Source organism: Gasterosteus aculeatus, chromosome 16, assembly GCF_964276395.1.
Source record: "Gasterosteus aculeatus chromosome 16, fGasAcu3.hap1.1, whole genome shotgun sequence".
NCBI lineage: Eukaryota > Metazoa > Chordata > Actinopteri > Perciformes > Gasterosteidae > Gasterosteus > Gasterosteus aculeatus.
The window spans coordinates 13887925-13912755 of record NC_135704.1 but is presented as its reverse complement, the minus strand read 5'-3'; the positions used below and the strand labels follow the sequence as shown (position 1 = coordinate 13912755).

At 46.3% G+C, this 24831-nt stretch overlaps 1 protein-coding gene across 8 annotated transcripts in view; it reads right to left on the bottom strand.

Annotated features, from left to right (window-relative positions):
• The window catches only part of epha3 (eph receptor A3), a 75734-nt gene that overhangs the window by 48719 nt on the left and 2184 nt on the right, over nt 1-24831 (bottom strand). For all 8 annotated transcript variants that reach the window (XM_078091387.1, XM_078091388.1, XM_078091385.1 and 5 more), the window contains exons 2-3: nt 19783-19847; nt 11598-12258 (exon numbers count right to left, since the gene is read on the bottom strand). In XM_078091387.1, coding sequence (XP_077947513.1) covers nt 11598-12258; nt 19783-19847 — 726 coding nt within the window. The remainder of the gene's footprint in view (nt 1-11597; nt 12259-19782; nt 19848-24831) is intronic.

Below are 24831 nucleotides of genomic sequence, written 5' to 3'. Positions count from 1 at the left end.
GCTTCATAATTAAAAGGTTAATGTGTGGCACTGCAATTAACAACTTATTTTGCTTTTGATGAGATGCCAAGCAATTTATCAACGATAGAGCGGTCATGTCTCTCTCTCTCTCTCCCCTACTCTCCGTCTCTCAACCTTTACATCTCTGCATGTGCGTCACTCAACAAGATATTAGCATGGTAAGTACATGCAGATGGATGACACAGCCAGTAACCTTCCAGGAGCCATTTACATGTAAATCAATGGATTAATTGGCTAAAGCTCATTAGAGTTGGGGTCTCATCAATACCACACACACCTCAATTACTCCTGGCAGCGAACTGTCATCCTCAAACAACATACGCACACACACATACGCACACACACACACACACACACACACAAGATCCAGTGGTGAACACGAGGCCTCTTGTGTTGCCCAAGGCGTTTATTTTATGTTATCTCATTATACAGATTAAATAATCTAGATTTAACCAGGATAAATTTCTACTATTCATTTTGTAGAGATTGATTTCTTCTTTTTTTTTAAACATATCGATTGAGAAAAGGAGAAACGTATTTATCCAGGTTCACATCAATATAGCTGTTTGCACCAAGAGCAATACAAAAGTACAGAGAAAAGCAGTAAATCTGCCAGGGGCACTTGCATTAATCAGGCAGATTTATCCAACGCTCCTCGAGGCTTCGCACTTTGGCATCGCCTCCAGGTGCTGAAATTGAACACATGACTGCAAAAGACCAGCAGAGCGGAAGAAATGGAAAAATTGGTGGGTTGTATCGTTAGGCGTGGGCCCGTGCTACCTTCACCTTGACAAATGCTTAGTGCCATCCATTTGAACAGGAGAAAGATGAAGGGGAATGAATCGGAGGAGGAGGGAAATCTGTGGATGATGAGTACAGTAATCTTGTTGGACACCGCTGTCTGCCATTTTTCTCTGCTCGTCTTCCGACCACGTCTAACCTCCCGTGCATATTTGTGTGCGTGTACGTGTGTAATTTGAAAGAAAGGTCAGTGCTCATCTCCAGTATCCCTCAACCTTTAAAGGTTGGATCCTTTATCCTGGTGTAAGTGATACTTTACTTCAGCCACTTCAAGAGGAGAAACTTGGACAAAGAGGGAAAGAGAGGCTTCTAGTTGAAGGGGGGTAGCGTTGAACCCCATTTTTGGCAGCGCAAACACTTGTTGACGGACAACGGTCGTACTGGTCAAGCCAAGAAGAGGAAGAGTAAATGGCTGCATATCTTTCTCCGGGACCAGACAACAACTCATTGATATCATGAGCAATGCTATTGACATTATAACTTAAATTATTATATTTAAATTCACCATTGAGAGTCTAGTAAATAAAACAAGCCGCATCTAAAAAGATGTTCTGCTATAGGACATTAATCTAATTTAAAAAATAGAGAAGTAATGAGAAGCAGATTTAAAATACAGGCAGAATGATGACAAAATATATATTTTTTATAATAAGTACAAGTAGCATTTAACACAACTAATTTAGAACCAAACAACTGGTTAAATGTGTGTTTGGAGAGAAATAAAATGAGACAACCATGGATAAAGTTAATGTATTTTCCGTCAAAATCATTTAAAAGATACTATTTTTTCGTCTTGTTCACAATTCCTCCGTCAAAGGAATCGCATTCCTTCACTGTCAGAAACCACGGCTGAGAAACAAAGATGAACACACTCAAGTGTTGTGTATAGATGCTGGAAGCGAGTCTGCGATTCTTCGCCAGTTAGCTTTAAATGGTCAAAGATGGAAAATCAAGACAAACACAGAAGTGGGAAAAGACGCACGCACACACACACACACACACACACACACACACACACACACACACACACACACACACACACAGCTGCAGACCGTTAAGGCTGTCTGGTGTGGTCTAGCGTTGCAGTCTCCATGGTTGGCTGCTCTGGGCACGCTCTGCTGTGTTTGGCATTCAGAGTGCACGGACGGCTAAAGGCCTGATCACTGAGGCCTGACCGCTTTTAATCAGCACACAAACTGACACACACTCGTGTGCAAACACAACGGAAGTACATATCTCGCACGCAAATGACCCCTTCCTCCATCCCACGGATGCACACGCTCACACAAGCACACTGCAGAGGGCGTAATGTTCCATCTGACACCGGTTTTGAGTCAACCGCCGCGGCTGAAGGTAAAATGTCACCACTCTGCTTCGTTCGGGGCGGATGGGGACGGCTGCAGTATTGAATAAATGAGCGCAGGGACCTTTTCCTTTATCTCTATCAAATGTGGAAGTAGGGATAGTCAAAGATGCATGGCGTCTGAGTCCATGGATCATTTCAGAGAGGCAGGACTTTCTGAGCCCACGCTGAGAAATAAGTTCCCTTGAGATTGGTTTCTTTATTGTGTTTCTGTTCACATAATGGTGTGTGTTTTAGTAATGAGTGAACAGAGTCCACTGACTTCGCACCGCTTCCTTTCTTTGCAGTTAAATGGGGTGTATCCCTGCATAATTCATGGGAAATGTATGTTTTTTTTTTCATTCTCCGCAGCTGATGGACTGTAGTTGTCCCAATAAGTTTGAGATCTCGTTTGTGCCTCGTGCCGTCGGCACATCTTTACTCCGGGGTTCTCTCAATCGCGTTGAACCAACGAGAGGGAAGCCATCAAAAGAAAGGTCACTCCAGCTACATGTCTCCACGGCGACAAAGGCAGAAGCTGAGGTCCCATTTGATGGTGACAACACAAGTTGACCTCTTGTGGGTAAATTCTCACTTTAATGAAGCCATTGCGAATCCAGTTAGCAGGTCCAGAGTCCAGAGTAGAAGAACAAAGCCCTTGTTCCCCGCTCTGCCAGATCGTCTCCTACACGATACAGTCCGTCACAGCGTGCGGGAGAAGAGTGCAACAGAATATTTAACAATCTTGGCACCGGCGACTCTGAAACCTGCAGTGCAGCCTTTGCACAGCTTTTCATTTCAATTATAACTTGATTCTGACCAGGTTCCTTTGATCCATCCCAGCCGGCTCACGGACAAAGAGTGGAGCGCTACTGACAGGCGGCAAGTTCGTCCGCGGGCTGTGACCAGGTAACTCTGGGAGCAGTCGAGCCATTGGTTCGGCGAAGGTAATCCAACGCACAGAACAAGTTAAAGCGCATTTCCGCGTCATGCGTATGCATGTGTGTGCGTGTGTGTTTGTGTGTTAGTGAAAAGCCCTTTGTCTTCCCTTCCTCCCGTCTGCTCACTTGGTTTCTGATGATGACGTGTAGATATTGACAGACATGCCTCCATCACTTGTGTTCTTCACTCATTCTTTCCTTCGCCCTCTCAAAAAAACACACACACACACAAAGACAGACATGACTGAGGACATCAGGAGCATCACTTCCTACAGACTTGAATAAGATGGAGGATGCAAGCAATAAACATACCAAGGTTAGCACAGGAACAAAACTTGAGCAGACAGGTGTGAGGAGAAAAAATGACTAAATTATTAATAGCAGCCAAGGTTCATCAGCCAAGATCAGTTGAATAACATTAGCTTTTTTATTTATTTTTTATCAGTATTGAAGAGAAAACAACACGGGCGGCCTTGGTGTGCAGGACGAACCGATATATTGGACCCGAGTATTACAAATACTATGTTGATCATTTGAAACAGAAAGACATGCATGAAAAATCCCCTCTGTATGTTCAGTGGTTTGAAATGATTGAAGGGATTCCGGTCAGATATTTCAGCAAAACAACAAAGTGTCGTCACTGTCAGAGTGACGGCAAATCTCCCCGAAAGTCCCCGTGAGAAAGACGTCTGCGTGCAGCAGTGCTAACGTGTCACTACATCAATGGTTGCCGTTGTAACCAGCTCAGGCCTCCCTGCAGCAACGCCCCTCTGCTTCCACGCTGCGCCCTCTCTTTCAAAAAGCGTTAAAACAGACATTTATTTCCCTTTAGTTGGCTGTCATTAAAAAGCGCACTGTTTGTTGAAACAGAAAGGCTGACATCTGCGATGCAGCGGCGCGATCAGACAGCTACTCGAGTCCCCCGTTCACCGAACGCATCTCAGCTGTAGAAGGAGAACGACGCGCCTGACAGCTTTACCCTGCAATGTCACTGTACATGCCTAAAAGACGGGTTTAGATAAGCGAGACACATGACGGCCGCGGCCCCCAGATGTGTCTGGGGTCGCAGCTTGAGGGCATCTTCAGCACCGAGGACAGCAGACGTCCCCGTGTGACAGATCTACAGTGGGGCAGTTCTATTCATGAGCTGCACGCAACACGTCGTATTTTCTTAGATTCAATGTATATATTGTTTAGAGTACTAGTGCTGTTCTGGCTCTCTGACGGGTCATGGCTTCATTCAATGGTTATTCAAACTCCATCCGCCGCTGAGGGCGGACATCAAAGAGAAGGACAAATAAAAGGACAGACCGTTGTGAGGCGAAACACTGATAGTAGTTGAAAGGGAGGAGAAAAAAAGGCAAAACGCAAATGAGCTGCTGATTATGCTGTAGACCAACAAGGATCACTAGTAATTGCAAATAGTAAATGATTGGGCGACCCAATTACAATTTTTACTTTTTAATTCAATTATTTAAAAGCAGTTTTACGGTGTTTTCATCTGTTTTATGATAATTGAATGCAAAACTTGGAATAAGCCTTGTTGATGCGCTCACTGCGCTCGCTCTGTATCCCTAATGGCGTGTAGGTTTCCACTCCTTGCATGCAAAAAAAACATATATTTCAGACTGAGGACTTTTATAAGGATGAGCTAATATGTACTGACTTTTGTAAATGTCCCTTGAATCCTTTTATCAGCTAACTTACTGCAACATTTGAGAACCATGACGCAGAGAACCATGCGTAAAATAAACTATAAATAAAAGAATGACCTACGTGTCCGCCTTTGTGGATGTTGATTTGTGGCAAATCAAGAAACAGAGTTTTCAGTGTGGTTATATATCCCAGTGACAGCTCGCTTCCCCCCTTTTCCTCCCTCCCCAGCATGCTCCACCCCATCCATCAGGAATGATGGAGTGACTCCCGTGTCCTACTTCCCTCCCCTGTTACATTACATGTGTATCCAAACATCCACTGTGTCTGTCAAACAGGACGTTCCCCGCTGTGTCCATCCCTCTGTCCCTTGCCCGTCCACAGACACACACAAGCTCACGCGCTCTCGTAATGTCGGCAGTCCCACAGTGGTCGTCAGTCAGTGTTAAGACTGAGGAAACGCACACAAACACGCGATAACTGTCCTTATCTTCCGTTGTTTGGACTTTTGCCCGCACATTTCGAACAATGGCTCAACGTACAGTACAAACAAATACATGCACGCATACGCACGGACACACACACACAAAGACGGATCACTGTGAAGTGGTCATGTCAACTAGCCGAGGGCCTCTCACACAAATAAACACCCCATCTATCTGTCCCTCCTTTTCTGGCCTTGGCCTGGTTGGGTGTGTGTGGATGTAGGTGTGTGTGTGTGTGTGTGTGCGTGTATTTGTCTGTGTGTTAAGTTGAATTCCTGAGCCTGTGGTTACCAACATCTTTGAAGTCCTAAGAGCACCGGGGGCCCCCGGGGTGACGGGCTCACACCGGGGGCCCCGGGGCCTGCTCCAGAAGGCCCATAAAGAGAAAAGCAAACAGGCAATAACACCCCGAATGAACAAACCTTTTCTGCATCTTTGGCTGCAGCCTTCGTCATCTGTGCCAGAAACCAACTCACACAGGCAAACACACACTGACACACACACACACACAAACACACACAGCGGCACGGCCTGAGGACTTTATAAGTGTGCACAGAGCAACAGAACTGATAGAGCGACTGAGTCTCAAACAGACACGCACTCGTGCGCTCTTTTAATCTGCATGTACAGCGATGGATGGTCATATGAATGCGCTCTGGCTCCTTTCCACCTGCTGATTTATGCGAGATGCGCACATACAGTCGTGCACCATATGGTACATGAGCATTTACAGAGGGATTGCTGAGTTTCCTCGCTCCGAGAGCAATTCCCGCCTTTGGACTACAGCTGAATGGTGTCTCTAATTAACACTATGCTCATTAACTCTCCCTCTCTCTTCTTCACTCCCCCTTCCTCTCTTTCCCTCTCTCCACGCGGATTCCCCTCCCGCGGCTGCTGCTGAGTTCTGGAGAGCGAGTCAGTACGGTTGCTGCGGGCTTCTCGGCATGCTTTAATTATCTAGAAAGATCTTCAAAAACTCAAACAGTACTAGAGGGACTGAAGTTGTGGGCATTGATGGAAACGGTACAGATAGAAATGGACACAAATAGAGATATAGCTTAAACTGAGGATGCACTTGAAGACGACTTGACATGACGAGGTGATTGTCAGAAGCGTGGCCTCCCAGAGATAATCTCAATACATTTCAGCCATCAGCTTTAGCCGTTTTTTTTTTTTTTTTTACATTCATCAAATACTGTATTACATCGAAATTCAAGGTCTATCTCACTGGAGCACTCAATTCAAACATCGTCCTTTCTTCTAGTCCCTCCTCTCGTGTTCAGCTCCAAAAAGGCAGCATGCCAGGCAGTGCACAGCCAAAAGGCTGCAGCAGAGGAGACCCTCCACACAAAGCTCGACTAACAAGAGAGCAGGAGACTGATGCAATGGAGCAGCGGTGTTAGAGCGCAGCCATCTACAGTATAACACGTCATTCACACAAACACACACAGAGGACAGCATGAGCTCATTGGACTGCTTTGGCTTTGTGTCTGAGTGACAACCGAGTCTCAACAACAACGGGGGTACTGTAAGTTGCCCCTCAATAAGGAGCTGAAGAAGAATTACAGGCTGTTGTTCTACTCTGATCGACTGTGCAGCTCCCACGGTGAATGTGTAGGAGCGCGTAGCAGGGAGCCGTGATGAGGAGAGACAAAGGCTGCAATGCACACAGAGAAGCACGTATACTAATTAAGCATCGTATTTGGAAACAGAAGAATATGTGGTAATAATAGCGCGTTGCTGGATTATATGTTGTAATTGAGAGGTGCGGTGTTGTGTGGAGAGCTGCCGTGTTCTTGTGGAGAGCCGGGTAGTTATATAATGTCAAACACAAACAAACAGAGTTCCTCCGAGGGAGCAGAGGAGCGCCACTAGCTCCATGAATCCACAGCGCAGTCTGCCTGAACAAATACACAAAAAGCACAACAATGTGGGTAAAAAAGAGGAGTAAGAAAGAACACTTAAGAATAACCACAGCTCTTCTGCTTCTTCTGCGGGTATTTACGATTAATAAATATCTGAGCAAAAATATTCATCATCAATCAAAATAATTTAATTGGGACGAAAATAATTGGGTGCGACTATAAAAATTCACACGGGTCACATTTGGTGCATTGTATCTAGATTGAATAAAAATGAAACCGAAGCTGCATGACAGCGTTTATGAACACTAGGGGGCAGAGAGACCCCAAAACAATCCAACAACGACACACCTAGCAAGATGGCATCGTTTTGGAGTCTGCCATCTCAGTACCTATTGTATCTCACTTCATTATGTATCCAAACTGTTGCTCTGGTGTGATCTGATCGATGACCATGAAAGTATGTGGGTTCCTTTGTGCAAGCCAACATTTATTTTCTTCACCAGCTGCACTGGATTTCCACTATGTTGTCCCAACCCAAAACGATAAAATGCAACATAGTTACAGACTCATTGGCAGTCACAGCAAAACCAATAACATTTCAGCATGTGACTCCTCGCTGAAGCCAAATACATCTTCGCTTCATACCGAGTGATAAAATGGATGGTGAACCATTCCGGAGCAGTCAGGTTTGCCGTGACTAAGCCAATGAAGGATGTATATTGTGTCTGCTTGAAAGCCAAGCATGTCCGTGCATGAGGACAGCAGCTAAATCACTTAAGCTAGAGAGTGAGGAGTGATATAAACCATTCGACAGGAGATGGTCGGCTGCCTTTGAACCGGCGCCCAAGACCGTCAGCCACAAGGGGTGAGCGGAGGGGAGGAGAGAGAACGGGGAAGAAGAAAAAAAGGAAGCAAATAAGGAGAGAAGGGCCTTGCTATTTGGAACATGTATCCTCAGTGGAAAAATTGTTCACTAGAATTAAAATATATTTTTATTGTCCTGAAAATAACACGGTAGTTGACTGTAGTTCTCACTTCTTTCACGTACACAAAGATACGGAAAGTGCAAAACCAGCCACTCAGGCTCCAGTCACTCCAGTCTGCGTCTACGGATGCACTGTTAATATTAAATTATAATAAGCATTATAGTAGTGGCCAGTTTGAGGATTGTGTGTCTCGATAAATCCAGTAAGAATGTAAACCTGGCTCTCCGCGCGACATACAGCAGAACAGCTGCGAGCATTTGCAGCGCACACTCAAACGCACTCAAGCCCGACGGACATACATCCGTTTGCTGTTTCAGGATCAAATTAGGGTTGCGGGAATTTCACACTGACGGTAGATAGGGGAGTTGGTTCACCTGCTCCGGTCTGTTCTAATGACACATGAAAGGCTGACTTGGTAAGATTAAATCTGGCCTCGCGTTCTGTACGGAAAGGCCCAAGCCCGCTCACGACGACTGACACGTCCATTCGCCTCGTGCAGTGTGACAAGCGCCGCGTCCGCTAAAGCGCCGACGAATGACGAGGTTTTTGACGAAATATCAAAATGTGCTCAGAGCTCAACGCTGTCTGCGTCATGTGAAATATGCAATGCAGGCATCGGTCACACACTTTCTCGCATCCTGCGCGCCAACGTCCTATTACCGACGTCGGACGGAATCTGTGTTCACACACACACACACACACACACACGCCGCCAGCAGGATAATGAGCAAGACTAGAGTGTATTCTATTTTAGCGGTTAAACACACTTTGGAGTCTGCGTAAACAAAGACAACTGCTCTGGTCCTCTCTCTCTCTCTCGCTCGCCATCCCGCACACACAGCGGAGACTTAGGTAAACAAAAGATGCTGCTTCGAGGCGTTTGGACAAAGAAAACAAAGCATGAAATATTCAGTGAAGGTGCTCCATCCACATCTGATAGGGAACATTAAAAGCCAACCACCTCCGTTCTAAACTCTTAAACGTACTGCTGCCTGACAACCTGCGTGTCTACAGCGACTCTCCTTTTGTTTGTTCAATTTTGCGAAACAACGATATAAGGGATCCAATTATGGAATGAGAAGACGTGATTAACCTTATCTTTGGAGTCATGAGGTCAAATGTGACCAGTGGGTTTTGTCACAGGCAGGCTGTATCTGTCCGTGAATATGTTTTCATCTTTCTCGCTATCTCTGTGCGTACGGTGACCTAACCTAACGCATGCACGCATCTATCTGTTAACACGCAGGGCCTGGAGGGCGAGCTGCGTGCTGGGGCCCCTGACGGCTGCACACAGGGGCTGTGAGGGCCTGTTGGTGCAGCTGTCCCACTCCAGGGTAACATAAGACCTTATTAGAGTCCATTAGACCTCTCTGAAACTAATAAGAGATTGTCAAATACATCCAAACATTCACAGAATTCACAGAGGGACAGGAAGCGATAGGAGGGTGGTACGAAAGGGCACAGGGGTCTGCCGTTTGTCCTGTTCTTATTTCTACATCGAATTTTCCTTTCAAATGTGTGTGCTCTAAACTTTTTTAAAATAATTTAAGGATATTTTCCCTTTTAATGAATCAATATAAATTATTGTATGCAGCCATGCGACACTTCCATGTGAGAGATATTCTCATGATACACGTCATGACCACACAGTTAATAATCTAAATGGCACGGATTCCAGGTCTGTTTGGAACCATCTTTGCGTATTTTACATCTCCCCTTTATCCGTTTACATTTTCCACATACGTTTTTTATCTGACACCTGTGACGGAGTTTCTCCTGGCATCTGGACAGTCAGACGGGCTCGTCTGCAGTCCGCAACCCCGGAAAGAAAAGGTTCCCTTGGCCCTGACAGCAGGGGCTTGACCTGGGAGACTGTCTTTGATCTTTAATTATCACTGGGCTTGGCCCTGGAGAGGACAGAGTGGATGAACACGGGACCATTTGGGACGAGCTACAAAAACTAGGACGAAAGACAAACTGCCCCCCCCCCCTCAAACTTCTTACACTTTAAAGCCATTGTGGAACAGCTGCGATGTAGAGCACGAAGAAAGGGGCTTCTTTCAAATAGATGGTGCATCTGGCTTGCAGAGTGAGGAGCAAATCGAGTATGATATCGACCACAGGGAAGCGGCCGCGGCGAAAGAGAAAGGTGGGGATTGATGGCAGATGCCGTCTCAGCAGTCCTCCGTTTAGGATGGTCAAACTAAATATACAGAAACATGAATCAATAGAGGATGACATTAAGTATATGCCACTTCTAGTGGCATTTTACGTCAGGTACCGTGGTGTTTAAAAATAGCATGTGGGTTTTACACAGCATCTATTTGAATCAAATGCAAAACATCTTGCCGCAGAGATACGCTGATGAAGTTCTGTAACTGTAATTGAAGAAAGCTGCTCCACAGGCCGCAGAAGCCACATTCAGGAAATTAAATTTAGCTAAGTTATCTAGTTATTTTATGTCTGTGTTCTTTCTCAAGAGAAGGCCAAAATAAACAAACGGGAGGCGAATAACCCATTACACAGTGAGACTTAATCACACTGGGATGTTGTATGATGAAAGGCCCATTGTGACACTTAACCTTTGAACCCACTGGTTCCTTGATCCCAAAGGGGATGTAAAAGTCACTAAGGAGCATAATGTATTTAATGTCTGAGTAGTTCAGGTCAGATTCAGGGAAAATACGAGGAACAAGGACTATGAAAGAACAATTAACAAAGATATCTGCGAGCCGTTGTTCCTGTTGGTAGAACCATCAGCCGGTGAGCGTTTGAAGGAGCAATATGTGAGTTCTGCAGCACCGAGAGCCGCCGAAAAATGATGATGTCGCAGACAGTTTGAAAATGAAACGTAAAGCGTGGTAGGCAGACATATACTTTGGGGCTTTTATAACCACCTCCAAGCCAACAACAGACTTTGGGGGGAGATCGAGTATCCACAGGCTCCAACGTCTCCCCGTTCATGACTCCACCAACACCCGCAACCACGGCCGCAGTTATTCCATTATTCACCATCGGCTCCAGCCCACTCCTTTCTTCCAGGGTTATCAGTCCCATCCCTGCTACTCTGGTTAAGATCTTCCCATAGCTAATGATGTGTCACACAGAAGATTACTATTGAACTCATGCGCGCTGCGCTACGAAGCTCAAAGACCTGGAAAGCACATCACACACACGCATGGAAATACACATGAACAGCTGTGCAGTGACACTGTTGTGTGGCCCACCTTCAAAAGAACCCTACAGAGTGCACACACACACACACACACACACGTATACACAAAGGTTGGGGGGCCAGACATTAAACATTCTAGGCAGACAGATATTAAGTGTGACGCTCTTATCACCAAACACTCTGCCCGCTCCGCGGCCCTGGGAAGCTTTGCATTGCATCACACAGTATATTAAACAAGGACAGAAAGAGGACAAATACAGGAAGTTTGAGAGAACTGATGAGTAAAACACATGGGGGGGGGGGAAGAAAGAAAGAGAGGCTGTCTTACTTTGGCAGGTGTTGCTTCTCTCCTCGTAGCCCGGGTTACACAGGCACTTCCCGATAGGTACGAGCCACTCCCCCTCCGTGCTGCAGTACATTCGCGGCGCCTCCTCCTCTTTGGAGTGATTGACGCATGAGCCTTTGACCTCCACCAGCGACTGGGAGTCCATGGGCACCGTGTCGGGGAACGAGGCCAGATTCCTCACCGTGTGGGGGCACTTCTTGAAGTAAACCCTCACTGAAACCAAAGCCACGCAGGCGCCCACGTCCTGGAACGCCAGGTAGAAGCCCTTCTTGGTCATGGGACCCACCTCACGCACCTCGGTGTTAAGCTTGAGAATGCGATCCCCGAGGTCCATTTGGGTGAAGCTTTCGTCAGCGGCGATGGTGTCTATCTTAGTGAACAGGTGTTCTCTGAAGTGGCTCCCCTGGTCGTCGTCTGTCTCCTGGTAGAGGAGGTTGAAGGTCTCTTTGCAGGTGCCCAAGACCAGCGGGATGGAGTTGCAGTCCCTCAGGGTGAACTTCAGCTCCACGTATATCTTCTGGGCCGACTGGCGAGAGATCCAGTTGGTGCGCAGCCAGTTGTTCTGGCTGTACTCCATCACGTTGCAGACCTGGAAGGTCCGGATGGGAGTGTAGTGCTCATCCACCCCACTGATCTCCTCCCACTGTAAAAGACGGAGAGCAGGAGAGGTGGAGGAGAGAAACGGAAGACAAGAAGGAGCAAGGAACACAAGAGAGAGAGAGAGAGAGAATCACATGCAGGAGGAAAAAAATGGGGGAAATTGAAGGTTAAAAGAGCAAGAGGGGGGTGGTGGAGGGAGGAGATAAGGAAAGGAAACGTTAAGAAAGTTATGAAGAAGATTAGGTGAAAAAAGATGTGAAGATAAGAGGAAGAAATGAGGGTGACAGAGAGCAAGGAGGTAAAATAGGGTTTACAAATCATTGAAGGAAAGGGAAGGAGGAGGATAGAGGAAAGGAGGAGTAGACAGAAGAGAGAAAAATAAAGTTATTTCTACCCTGTAAGCATTAACAGATGAATTATTTAGATTCGGATTCACTCTAGCTGAATACTAAGCATCTAATAAACACTTTAGGGTGAAAAATCACACTACCAGATCTCTTATAATTACTCAAATTAATTAAAAGCAAACCTGCTGCCTGGGCCAGATTCGCAGAGCCCTGGGAAAATATCTCAGAGACGTGTGATTTCCTGTCTGGAAAATAAATAAATTTGTGGGAAGCTGCCTAATTGTTGTTAAATATTAGCCAGATCCTATAGTGATTTTTTTCCACCCTTTTACTAACATGTTTGGGTTTTTTTCTCTACAAATGAGGACTTTCAAGCTGCTGGTTATTTGCATCACAGAGCTACGGTTACTAAAAGAAACGTGCTGAATCCACTATGACACAAAAGAAGCTACGGAGTACAGACAGATGTGAGTGTATACCAGGGACGTTCGTGTCTATCTTACATTTTCCCTCCACTGGGAGTAAGCAATGAGAGGAGAGGAGAAAAGAGAAAGCGGGGTCATTCCTTTTTGAATTCAACACAGCGGGAAGACTCATTGATCATGCGCTTTGGCTTCGCCGTCCGGGGCAAATCGACACTGAATCGGAGCGATGATGAATGGGCAAACACCTGAAACACTGGGCTCATTGTGGTTAAAATGACAGTCATTAAAACGAATGGGCCTAAATGTGTAAATGGATGCTTTTTCTGTCTCCTTTTTTTTTTTGTAGTCTGTGAAATTTCCGAATTGATGTATGCCCGAATGAGCAGTGCTTTCTACAGAGAGAGAGAGAGAGAGATAGAGAAACACTTTCTGGGTAAGTGGAAACTGAATTATCGCTCTTTTCACACCAGCATTAATGGAAACATAAACCCACACACACACACATATACATTCACATAAGGCTCATGTGAAGTGTTTAGAGTCCCGGAGCAGGCGGACACAGCAGGTGCTCTCAGCCTGAACACAGACATTAATGACGAGCTAAGGAAGTCGAGCTTCTCCATTACACGGTTTGGTGTGCGGCTGCGTCGGCGCGGGGGCACATCGATGCGTGCGCGGGGGTCAATGAGCTCTTATGCTGAAGGATGGCCTCTTGCTTTCCATCTCAGCAAAGTTAATGAAACAACCCCCGAGAGAAAGAATAATGAAGAGAAGGCAGCGAAAGTAAGAGAGATATTGCTGAAGTAAAGCGCCAGGACGAGGGAGGGGGAGATAAAGCGGGAGGGAAATTGAGGGCAAAGACTCCGTTGGTGTTTAGTCTCCCCGTCATGCTTTCGTTGGCGTCACCTCATTCATCTGAGTGCGAGTCCAAGTTGTCTCCGTATCTAACAATAACAGGCAAAGTAGACCGTGCCGAGTGGGGCCGAATGCTGAGAGGTTAACATTTCGCCTCACTTTACCTCGCGCTCGATAGACTGACTTAAAATATATGTGGAAATAACGATGTGATGACATGCAACAGCGATTCTCCGATGAGATTTTGACCAAACAGCGAGCAGAGGGAAGACGGAAGCTGCCAGTATGATTAGTGACTGTTGACATTACGTTTGATAAGACAATGTACTTACATAGAGTAATGCAAACAAAGCATCCTAATCTGCTTAGGCTTTATGTACACAGTACATACTTTCTGCCAGGAGGGAGAGCGGCCCAACTTAGAATCGACTCGTTTGTGCTGATTTGATGCATAACTTCTGTTGGTTAAGGATATTACCTTAAGACAAAATGTACTTTATCTAAAAAAGCCATGTGGGCATGAAGGTGTTGACACAGCGAGCTTGTTGTATACACGTGCCTTCCTTGTTTATGCGTATGTGTCATTGTAACAGACAGCATGACTAATAGTTTTTACGGTTTTGTTTACAAGGTTTAAAAATGACTTGTTTCTTTCATTTTCAAAAAAAAACCTAAATCATCTTTCTAAACTTTACCAATTTGTATCAAAAATTCAACAGGGACCTCGTAATGGAAACCCTGGTCTCTGGTGCCAAAGTCGTGTAAATACAAGACCAAAGCTTCTTCAAAGGAGGAAAACAAACATTCATGAATTGAATTTCTGGAGCACCGGGTGGCTTGTAAATCTTTGCCTCTCTACACAATTGCTTGTAGTCTCAACACAATGGCAGCAAAGGGCCACGTATAAAACATTTAACGTTATATATAAAAAACCTAAGAGGAGAGCGCAAATGTAAATTGAGCAGCTTTAAGTACGTACTCTGGATCGCACCCACCTCACGCGCTGCCCGTGTCAAGAGCTTCTCCCCTTGTTGTTAATATTATTGCTGCATCTCTTTGTGCCACCTTTGATTTCCCGTCACCCTGAAACGTTTAGCTACTCCGGCTGAAACGGAACAAGTGGCCTGGGGGGGGGTAAGAGGGGGGGGAGGGGAGGCACAGTGTTTGCGCACTACTCTGCATGTGCCGATATACTTTGAGCTTGCAACTGTGTTTGTGGGCTGTGAAAAGGAACTATGATCCACTCCCTACTCTGTGTATGAGCACGCTGTGGGATTCTATGCATTTGTGTTTCTGCATAAACTGTGTGTGTGTGTGTGTGTGTGTGTGTGTGTGTGTCTGGATAAATCTCCGTCTTTGTAAGCAGATGTCTGGGAGAGCTGCAGGATTTACGTCTTTTCCCTTTATGTACTTTCATGTCCACCACTGGGATGCAAACCGGAGCTAAATCCAAAGCGACTGCGAGTGATTGCTCTCTGCTCTAAAACTGTCTTTGGGAGGGGTCGGAAGTTTGCCCCAAATCAAATCCAGGTGTCTGTGTATGCAACTGTATCGATGCGTGCGTGTGTGTGTGTGTGTGTGTGTGTGTGTGTGTGTGTGTGTGTGTTAGAGGTGCTATATCCTATTCCAGAATAGATGAACCGACTCGAGCAGCTCTTTTCCTTGGTAAATGCCACCTTTTCTGTGACGTGAAGATTGTTCTCTGGAGAATTGCACATCACACATCCAGCATCCAGATGCAGAAAAGCATTAGGAGAGTACTTTCTTGTAAATATACAACAATCAGCGTGAAGAACCAAACTTTGCCAAATCCAAAGTAAACATTTTGTGACCGCGCCTCGCCACCAGAAGCGACTAACAACTGTAAATGTGCAAAACTGTTTCTGTGTCAACCGGGATAAATAAAGGCCTGCTAAAGTGAGCAGCCACCTCTGTGATTCCAGGTGGGGTGTGTGGGGGGAGGGAGCAGTGTGGGTGCAGAATCCCCCACCCCCTTCCCTCCCGCTGTCGCCTAATTGATATATAACAACACAAGCACCCTACACCGGTCTTTGCGACCTCTGACCCCGACCCCCCGATGGTCCTAGCTGGGGCACAGTTCGGTGTGGTAGCCCCCGCTCTGTCTGATCTGTGCTGTAGGTAGGTGAAGCGGCTTAAGGGACAGTAAAATGGAGCGTGGTAACTCGATCTGCTCTTGACATTACAACGGCGGCAACAGGCACGTCTCACAGTCGCCCAGTCAGCACACCAGCTCGCCCACTTCAAAGAGAGGCGGGTCAATGGGGGAGTTACCGGGACCACTATAGGGGAACAATGCAATTCATACCAAGGCGGGATTGGAAGAAGCCGGGTTCAGGTGCAGTGTATCCTCGACTGTCCGTACTGCTGCTTCAGCTGCAGAGGGTAAATCTTGGAAGTGGAGCACCGCAACAAGTGCAGAGCTCTCGGGCTCCATAGAGGTCAGGAGGGGGGGGGGGGGGTCACAGACACAACAACTGCAGCATATCAGTCAGAGGACATTTCATCAGCTGGTCCTGGGGGAAACCTAAATACACACTTCATGCATTCTCTTCTTCCTGTTTAATCCTTGCAACGATTGCTGAGGGGATCCTGGAAAATATTGTATTTTCAATCCTTTACCAGTGAGTCACATCTGCAATCGATTGATACTGTGGGGCACATTTGTTCTATTGGCAGATGTGACTCATGGCTAGTTTGTTATGCTTTTTAATCAAGCTGATGTTTTCTTGTTTGGGGGAAGGTTAAAGCATTTCCTGTACCAAGGCGTGGATTTGATGTCATTTTGAATATGTTGTCCTGTCCAGCTGTTTACTTAATGTCTGTCAGAGCATTTTCATCAGCTGGTACGAGGAGGTAAGTAGCCGCAAACCTATGCTTCCTCATCCTCTCTGGGGCCTTGCTCTCACTGCTAATCTCCGTTGGGCTTTTCTCTGTACTCTCTCTATTTCGGGGAGGGGGTTATGCTGGTCAGGCTGATTTTGCCGATGGGGTGGTAGTAGCAGTGCATGGGGGGAGTGGGGTTGGAGGTGGGGAAGGGGAGCCTTCGCTAAAGGGGTAAACCTAGTCGAAAATATAATACCATACTGCGCCTGCCCCCCTCCTCTTTCAAGCCCGAGAATTGGAATGTGAGATGTGAATGAGTCTGTGGGAGCTCAATTATTTTTTCATTATTGCTGACAGCATATGCAAAGCTGACACTGTGACTGTTGGCTTTTTTTCTATAGATGTCAATCATTTTCTTTTTGGACACAAAAGCTCAGTCAACCCCATTGTTCCCTTTTTAACCAGTTACACGGTGCTGTGGAGGAGCCCAAATATGTAAAAAAAAACAAAACATTGCACTGTCCGAGCAACGCACATTTCCAGTTTTTTTCTTCATTTTATTGCTATTTTTTAAATTAATTAATCCCATGAGGAACCTTGTTTGATGTTCAGGCATAAAAAGAAAGCTGTTGTGTGAAATTGTTACTGTTGTATAGCACACGCTACACTAATACAACTAGTAGTGAAGATCGACGCATGAGATCGTGTAGGAGATAACGTGTAGATTTTAATGGACGTTGCATGAGACCAAAAATACCCGTTTACATTATGGACGCCCTGTAGGAAAAAACATATTATCAATACACATCGGTTTTAAAATAAGTCAAGTTTTGATTTTATTGGATTGAAAAATACTGGCTTTGAAAGCTTTTTTAAATCTACACTTTAAATATTCAAACCTTTCAACCATTGTAGTTGTCACAAAAACCAGCTAAGCAAAGCTTGCACTTCTTGCTGAAGACAAAACAAGACTGTTGTGGAATCCCCCGCTGGCTCCTATGAAAAATGGACTTCACTTTGAACGTGCCCATTATTTCTATTTTGTATGCACAGCCAGTGTCTGGGGTGTTGGTTTGTTGCTGAAGAATGCTTTCAAAGCACACAAGAATGTAATCTTTAACACTCTTTAGTCTTATGAAGGGCTAAGCCCCCTGGACAATGCTCAGCAATCAGCCTGCCTCCCAGACAGATAACAGTATATCTGAAATCACACGCACTTCACACACACACACACACACACACACACACACGCACACACATGCACTTGTCAGTCTAGCCGGTGGCTCCGGAGTGAACGTCTTGGGAAGGCTAAGCTCTTAATTTGTTCGGACCAAAGCACGGTGTGTCTCAGTAGGCCAATAGCCATGGCCTCTCCATCAACGTGAGTGTGTGTGTGTGTGTGTGTGTGTGTGTGTGTGTGCGAGGGTGCTCAGTGCCACTGCCACATTATGAGAAATCATTTGTGAACGGCAGTCTCTCCTGGCAGGCTGCTTATCAGAGCGCAGTCAGCGGATGACGTGAGTAATTACAGATGATTCACCTTGAGGACTTGATCATCAGCAATATCTCTCGCTCTCTCTCTCGCTGTCCCTCTCTTTCATCCTTGTTGGTCCTCCCCTCACTCCTCCCCCCTCCCTTTCTTCCTGTCTTCCCTTTGAACGCCTCTGTCTCTGCCATCCCCGCGTTGCCTCTGTGGAATCGCCCTCTTTTTGAATGACATTGGCTCCCAATCCTGCAGCATTGTTTTGAACCGCGTTTTTTCTTTCTGAACTCGCCCAAAGTAAATAACGTGAGATAAAGCAGAGCTTGCTGCGTATTCCCCCCCCTCCCACCGTCACGCATTCCAATCAATTCCGAGTGGGATCATTGGATCAAGTTTCCGATATCGCATTTTCCTACACTTTCAACTTCTATTATTGCACAACATCGATCGCACTGAACGCCTTCTCCTTTTGGGTGATTCCTTTCATTGTGGTTCACCCTGGTGAAGAAACGGAGGATTTGACGGTGCCGGCAGAGTATGTGGCCGAGGGAAACGAAGTCTGGCAGCTCCACGGAGCAAATGACTGGATTACCGTAAGCCACTGCCGAGGAGCAATTCTAACACTTAATAAAGAAGAAACGAGGAAATGTGTCTCTATGAGTGTGTGTGTGTGTGTGTGTGTGTTTGTAGGTGTGGGCCGGCCCTAAGGCACAGTAGTCTAACTAGCCACACAAATAAACACTAAGCGGGAGCCCACCGGAGGGACTCTGGCAGAGAGACCCTGATAGATGAGGCTGTTGAGAATTTTTCCCCCCAAAACAACGGCACTCAAAGCTGGACAGTTTCCAAATGTAATCAGATTGTTTTGTTTGTGTAGAAAAAAGTTACACCATTTCAGCAAAGATAACTTTTAAATATAGGTGTTAAGATGTATATTTGTGCAATACACAGTGACTGAAAGTAACACCAAAGCCAAAATACGGACGTGAGTACTTTGATATGGAATTTAAGAATTCTCGTTTTGTATTTTTGTGTCACAGACTTGAAAAAAGTGTGTTTTATGGGACTAGCAACAGTAGTGTTTTATGTGTGACAAATGGGATGGTGCGTATTTTCAATTGAGAACAAATGGATTAACAAGTGAGATCTTAACAATGGAATTACAACGTTACCATGCAACAACAGTAAAATGGTGTCGATGTAATATTTACTAAAAAAGGAGCTTATCGGGTATCTTGTGTGGATGCTTTATTGTCCACGACCTAAAATCCTTTAATGCCTTAATCTCCCTTTAAACACATGCACACTCAAATACACAAACACCCGCACCGTGCATTTTCCCTTAAGCATCTTGACCATATGGCGAGCTCCGAATGCTTAACCTTCAACCCGAGAGACGAAGAATGGACCAAAAAAAGCGTCTGAAGAGAAGTGGGTTAATCTGCACTTGGCTCATTGGGTCAACAAGGCACAGGGAGAACCACGGGAGATGAAAAATCCCCATTTCGTGTGGTGTGTGCGGTTGAATCCAACAACTAGTTCATTTGCCCCCCCCCCAAATGTAAGCATAAGGAGACATGATGTGGGTAGATGTAGAGATAAAGGGTACTCACCCCATGCGACGGGTAGGAAATCCATCCCAACTCCCCTTGGCTTGCTTTAGAGTCTAAGAGGTTGACTGTGGTGAGAAGGAGAAAGGGAAAACAAAGAGAACATGTGAGTGTCTACTCCTTGTTAGCCCCAATTAGCCTTCATCTAATCCCACAGGAGGGATCGCCAACCTCCAGCGATGATCGTGACTTTATTTACTCAGCTGCCACACACACACACACACACACACACATACACGACCACACAAACATGCTACACACATCCTACGCTGACCAGCCGAGAGAGTCAGCTTTCTTGTCTCGCTGTGTAGAGGATCAAAGCAGAAGTTGGCCGGGAGAAACCTGGCGACAACAGCGATATCCTGAAGAGATGTTTGACTCAAACGGTGCCAACATTCCAAGAAAAACCAACAAGAAATCTCCTCGGTTTTGACTCTTAACCCCTGTTCTCGTTACGCCCCGGACACATGACGATCGGAAGCACAACCACATCAGATCTAAATTCAGATGTAATCTCCAGTTTGGTCAGAAAGGCAATATGCGTCACCGAGGACGGAATAAAACTCCATTATTTCATTTTCTTTTTTTGTTGTAATATTCTTTTTTTTTTGTGTTTACAGCTAAAAATGAATTCACATCGAAACAGAGTCCGAGATGCGGAGAAGGAAATACGTGTCTCATCGAGGAATCTGGAAAAATTAGACGGTCCATTAGTGTTAAGGGTTAGGGTTTCATACGGTGAACATTATGCTCCCACAGCAGCCGTGTCAGTACTCGGTGTCATGACATGGCGGTCACCTGATGGCACTTTTATTCCACACCTCCTCTCACCAAATCAGTTCACACTGCCAAAGTGCTGATCACAGATTCTACTTGCCCACCCTTTATGTGGGCCGAAATCTACTCCGACGTCGAAATGTGCCCCTCTGGCGATACTATTCTTAGTGTGTTCACATGGCTGTGGTGTGAGTTATTGTCATCGAGCACAACTGTCAGCATGGACCATGACATACGGAGGGGGGAATGTGCAGGCCGCCTCGTGCTCCGAGGATTCCCCACTTAGAACGTCTGTTTGGGTCTATCAGGACACGATAGCTAAACACAGCCACCTCAAATTAAATAGCACGAAATATTTCAATAGCAACAGTAAAACTGGGGAAAATAAGTTGTCGATATAGATTTATTATTGAATAGTAACAATTCTCCCAAGGAATATTAAAAAAATCGGCGTTGCTGTGATTAATAACATGCACGAGAAAGTGCAGGATGAAAAATCAGCGTCAGACAGATGGTGGAACCCAAAAGTTCCGTTCTTCTGATGGTCTCTCCTCTTTTAAGTTTGAACCTGAAACTGAGTGAGCGTCTTTCCTCATCAAGAGAGCGAATCAGTCCACAGCTCAACACACACAAAACAGGGCCTACCCAGACGCACAAATACACACACTCACCCAAGCGAAGGGCCCGCACACACACACGACCAAGTGAAGCAGCCGTGGTGCAGTCGGGCCCCCGCGGCTGCAGCTCCACCCGTTGTGAAAATACGAGGAGTACAATCTCCCTTTACTCTCCCGTTGGACGCTCCAGTGGGAAAGAGGGGACACGCGTCTCCGGCGACAGGCGAGGACAGTATTCGTGGGTCGGGAATGGCCGCCGCGGCATTGTAAAAACTGCTTCCCAGTCCCGAGCAGAACTGAATACGCAGACTAAAGTGATTTTTCCCGCTGCACGAACTGAACTGTTGCTTCACACGAGAATAAAGGTTGAGATTGGAAATGGCGATTTTCTTCAGGCGAGTCTGATAACTATCAGCCGCCGCGGCATAATAAAGAGCGTAAAAGGGAAAGTGGAGGAGAACACACACCAACTACCAAAATTCTGGATTTGAAATACCGGAATTGAGGCTCACCTGAGCCACTCAGCCGCTTGAGTGGCAGTCGACACATTCCTATTAGAGTCTAATGAAGCTATCTGTTCATGTCAGATAATAGCAGCTCAGCAAGCAGGGCCATTGCTTCCAATTTACATTTCTCAACGAGCCGAGCCTACCACTCAAATTGGGCCAAGCGGAGGAATTTGATAGCAGAAAATTAGACGGCTCTCATATCGGTGGAGGGAAAAAAGCCCCCTCCAGCTGCACTTGGCTGAGGAAATCATCACCCACGCACACGCGCACGCACACACACACACACAAACACAAATGCATGCAAAAATGACCAAATCGCACCAAGATGCGGCCTTCGTCCGAGGAGCTAAGCGTGTAAACGCGCATCGTTAAACACATGCGTTTGTACTAAAACATAAAGGAACGCCTGCTTACTGAGCGCACGCAGTCTTGCAGATGCTCACTAAAAACACACTGTGCCTGCACACAGGTGCTCAAAAGAGGCACGAAATAAGAGTGTATACACAAAGAGTCTCTTTCTCACTCTCACTCCCTCTCAGCCACACACACACACACGCGCGCGCGGTCTGTTAGCAAGCTAGCGTCAGCCAAGCATGTAGCCCCTGCCCCATCAGGGAGTGCCTCTGAACGGGAACTAGGAGTATTAATAGCAGACTGAGCCAGCCTGTCTGGGAGCGAGCGATTCATCGCAGAGGTAGAAACAGGTGAATCAATACATAAAGCTCCAGGCCGCCATCGAACACCACGAAAAGTTTGAGAATGACCTCTGGCTGCACGCGGACGGAACGTCCTGCTGTAGGTTTCATGAAAGGATGGGAACGCATGGAGGGTGTGCTAGTTGATGCGCGTTTGCTGTATCGTCAAAACCGGTAAATGTAATTCTAATTTAACAGCTAAATTAAGCTTAAATATCCAGCATACAGTCAAAGCCAACAGCCCCTCGCTTCCAGTAAAGACCCATTCGAAGCGTAATCCCCGCGCCAAAGACACAATTAAAATGTCGGACGAGCGGAAGAAGGAGCCGTCAGTCGGTGCAGGATCAACAACACATGGCCTGATCAGTAAAGCAAGACCTCCTCCATCTGGACTGTGTCGCTCCACCCGGACTGGAGAAGAAGGGGAGGGGGAACCGCGCAAACATCTACCATCTCGCTGTAAACAGCGTGCAGGGGGGCTTTGTGGCTGCAGCTCGTGCAGCTCGCTCTCTGCGCATGTGGAGTGTTGGCAGGCCGCAGTGCAGGCAGAGCGGGGCGACTTGTGTCTGTGTTAAAGGGTGAAGTGTTCACCTCCCATTATGAATTATTCAAGTGCACAGTCGCTCTGTCTGATGTTGCTGCTGCTGCAGCCCCTCTGCCCCCATTCCTCTTTCTTTCTTTCTTTCTCTCTTTCTTTCATTCGGTTCTTTCTTCCATCCATATACCATCTGCCTTGTACTTACTGTCTATAGGCACAGAAGGCATGTAGGCTGAAATTTACACTTACGGGCATACAGCACCTCTGCACACGTGCTGAATTATCATATTTGTCTTTACACACTAAGAACGCCACAAAAGCCCACATCTTTTTTGTTGTTGTTGTTGTTTGTTTGGGTTATATCTCAATCTGAAGTCTAAAACGCCTGCTGTTGAAATGAAAAAACGGGCCCCTCCGTCTGCAGCTCAAGCTTTGCTCAATGCACACACATGAATATAAAGTCCTTTAACTTGTGTAGATGATCGCGTTCATTTTCAAAGAAGGGGCGCGTGTGAGCACATTTGCAGCACCTGTGAGAGGTGCCATCGCTCACAAACGACCGTCTGTCCCAGCGGGACCTCAGCGCCGGCCTCTGCGGGCCGAGCCTCCCTCCAGCCGGCTAAAAATACCCGCGGCCTCGCGACGCCCTGCTGCGCGCGAACATCGCCCCACGTAAAAGGGGGACACGGTGCTGCACCACCGCGGGGCGGCCCCCGACTTGTTATTATGCTTTTTTCCCCCCCGATTTAACATTGACAACAAATATATATTTATACATATATATTTTTTTGATATGATATATTATTTCCAGGCAAAAGCTTTAATGAGTCCGTGAAAGAAATAATATTCCGCTCAACTTTTCCCTCCGAAGTTTTATACACGACCTGAAAGCCACAGGGGGAAGGTTCTTAAACGCAGTGGATAAGACGGGACGGGGAATTACTGGGAAAATAACTAGACCTCTTTCTTTTTCTGTGCATGGGGAGGGAAATAATAAAAACAATTTAAGTTTGCTCCTGAGCCACTACAAAGAGCACGTTCGTCCGGCTTGGAAATATGTTTCTCTCTACGTCTTAATTCCGTAATAATCAATGGATTTCCAGTAAGCCAACGAACATTCCCACAGAGCCTTCCAAGTGGTAAAACAATATTTAATGCGTTTTTCATATTAACTGATATCCATGTAATATGAAGTCAAAACACGTTATTACAAATTTACTGAGGCTTTAACGACCGCCGAATAATCGAAAGTTCGCAGAGGGGCCTCCTTTGTGAACTCTGGGGGCCAGTTCATAATCACCTGCCCCCTTTCTTGGTGTAAACACGAGGCACCCTCAGGTGAACAATATGGGAAAGACCTGGCAGTTGTCAGCGTGAATCAATGCATTTAAAAGTAGCGCAGATGCGTCCCGCCATTAAATAAACAAGTCGGCCAGTCGGCATCAAATGTGATGTAAAGGCCTGCGCTGTCCGACAATGGAACTCAGTGTAAAATACGGCGCCGGTTTTGTGAGTTTTCGAACTTCACGATGGTTTTATTACCCCCCCCCCCCCCCCCCCCCTCCCTTGTATTCTGAACTAGGCCCGTGACAGAGACTGGAAAGGCGAGTCGGATCAGACCAACGCCCTAATACACATTTCATTCGGACTTTTGTGCTGTTTGTTTGCTTTGTGCGCAACGCGGAGACGGAGCAGCTCGACACTGACACTCTCTGGCAGGATTTACGTCTGGGAAAGGTGAAGCGAACGGGCCCGTCTCTCTCACGTATTGACACTTTGAGTCTCTCTCTCTCTCTTTGTGTCTCCGTGTCCTCGCCTTTTTTTTTTAATCACCCCCCCCCCCCCCCCTTTGCTCTCTCGCTCTCTCCAAAGCAAACACGCACATACACAAACAGCAGCATGTATATATATACATA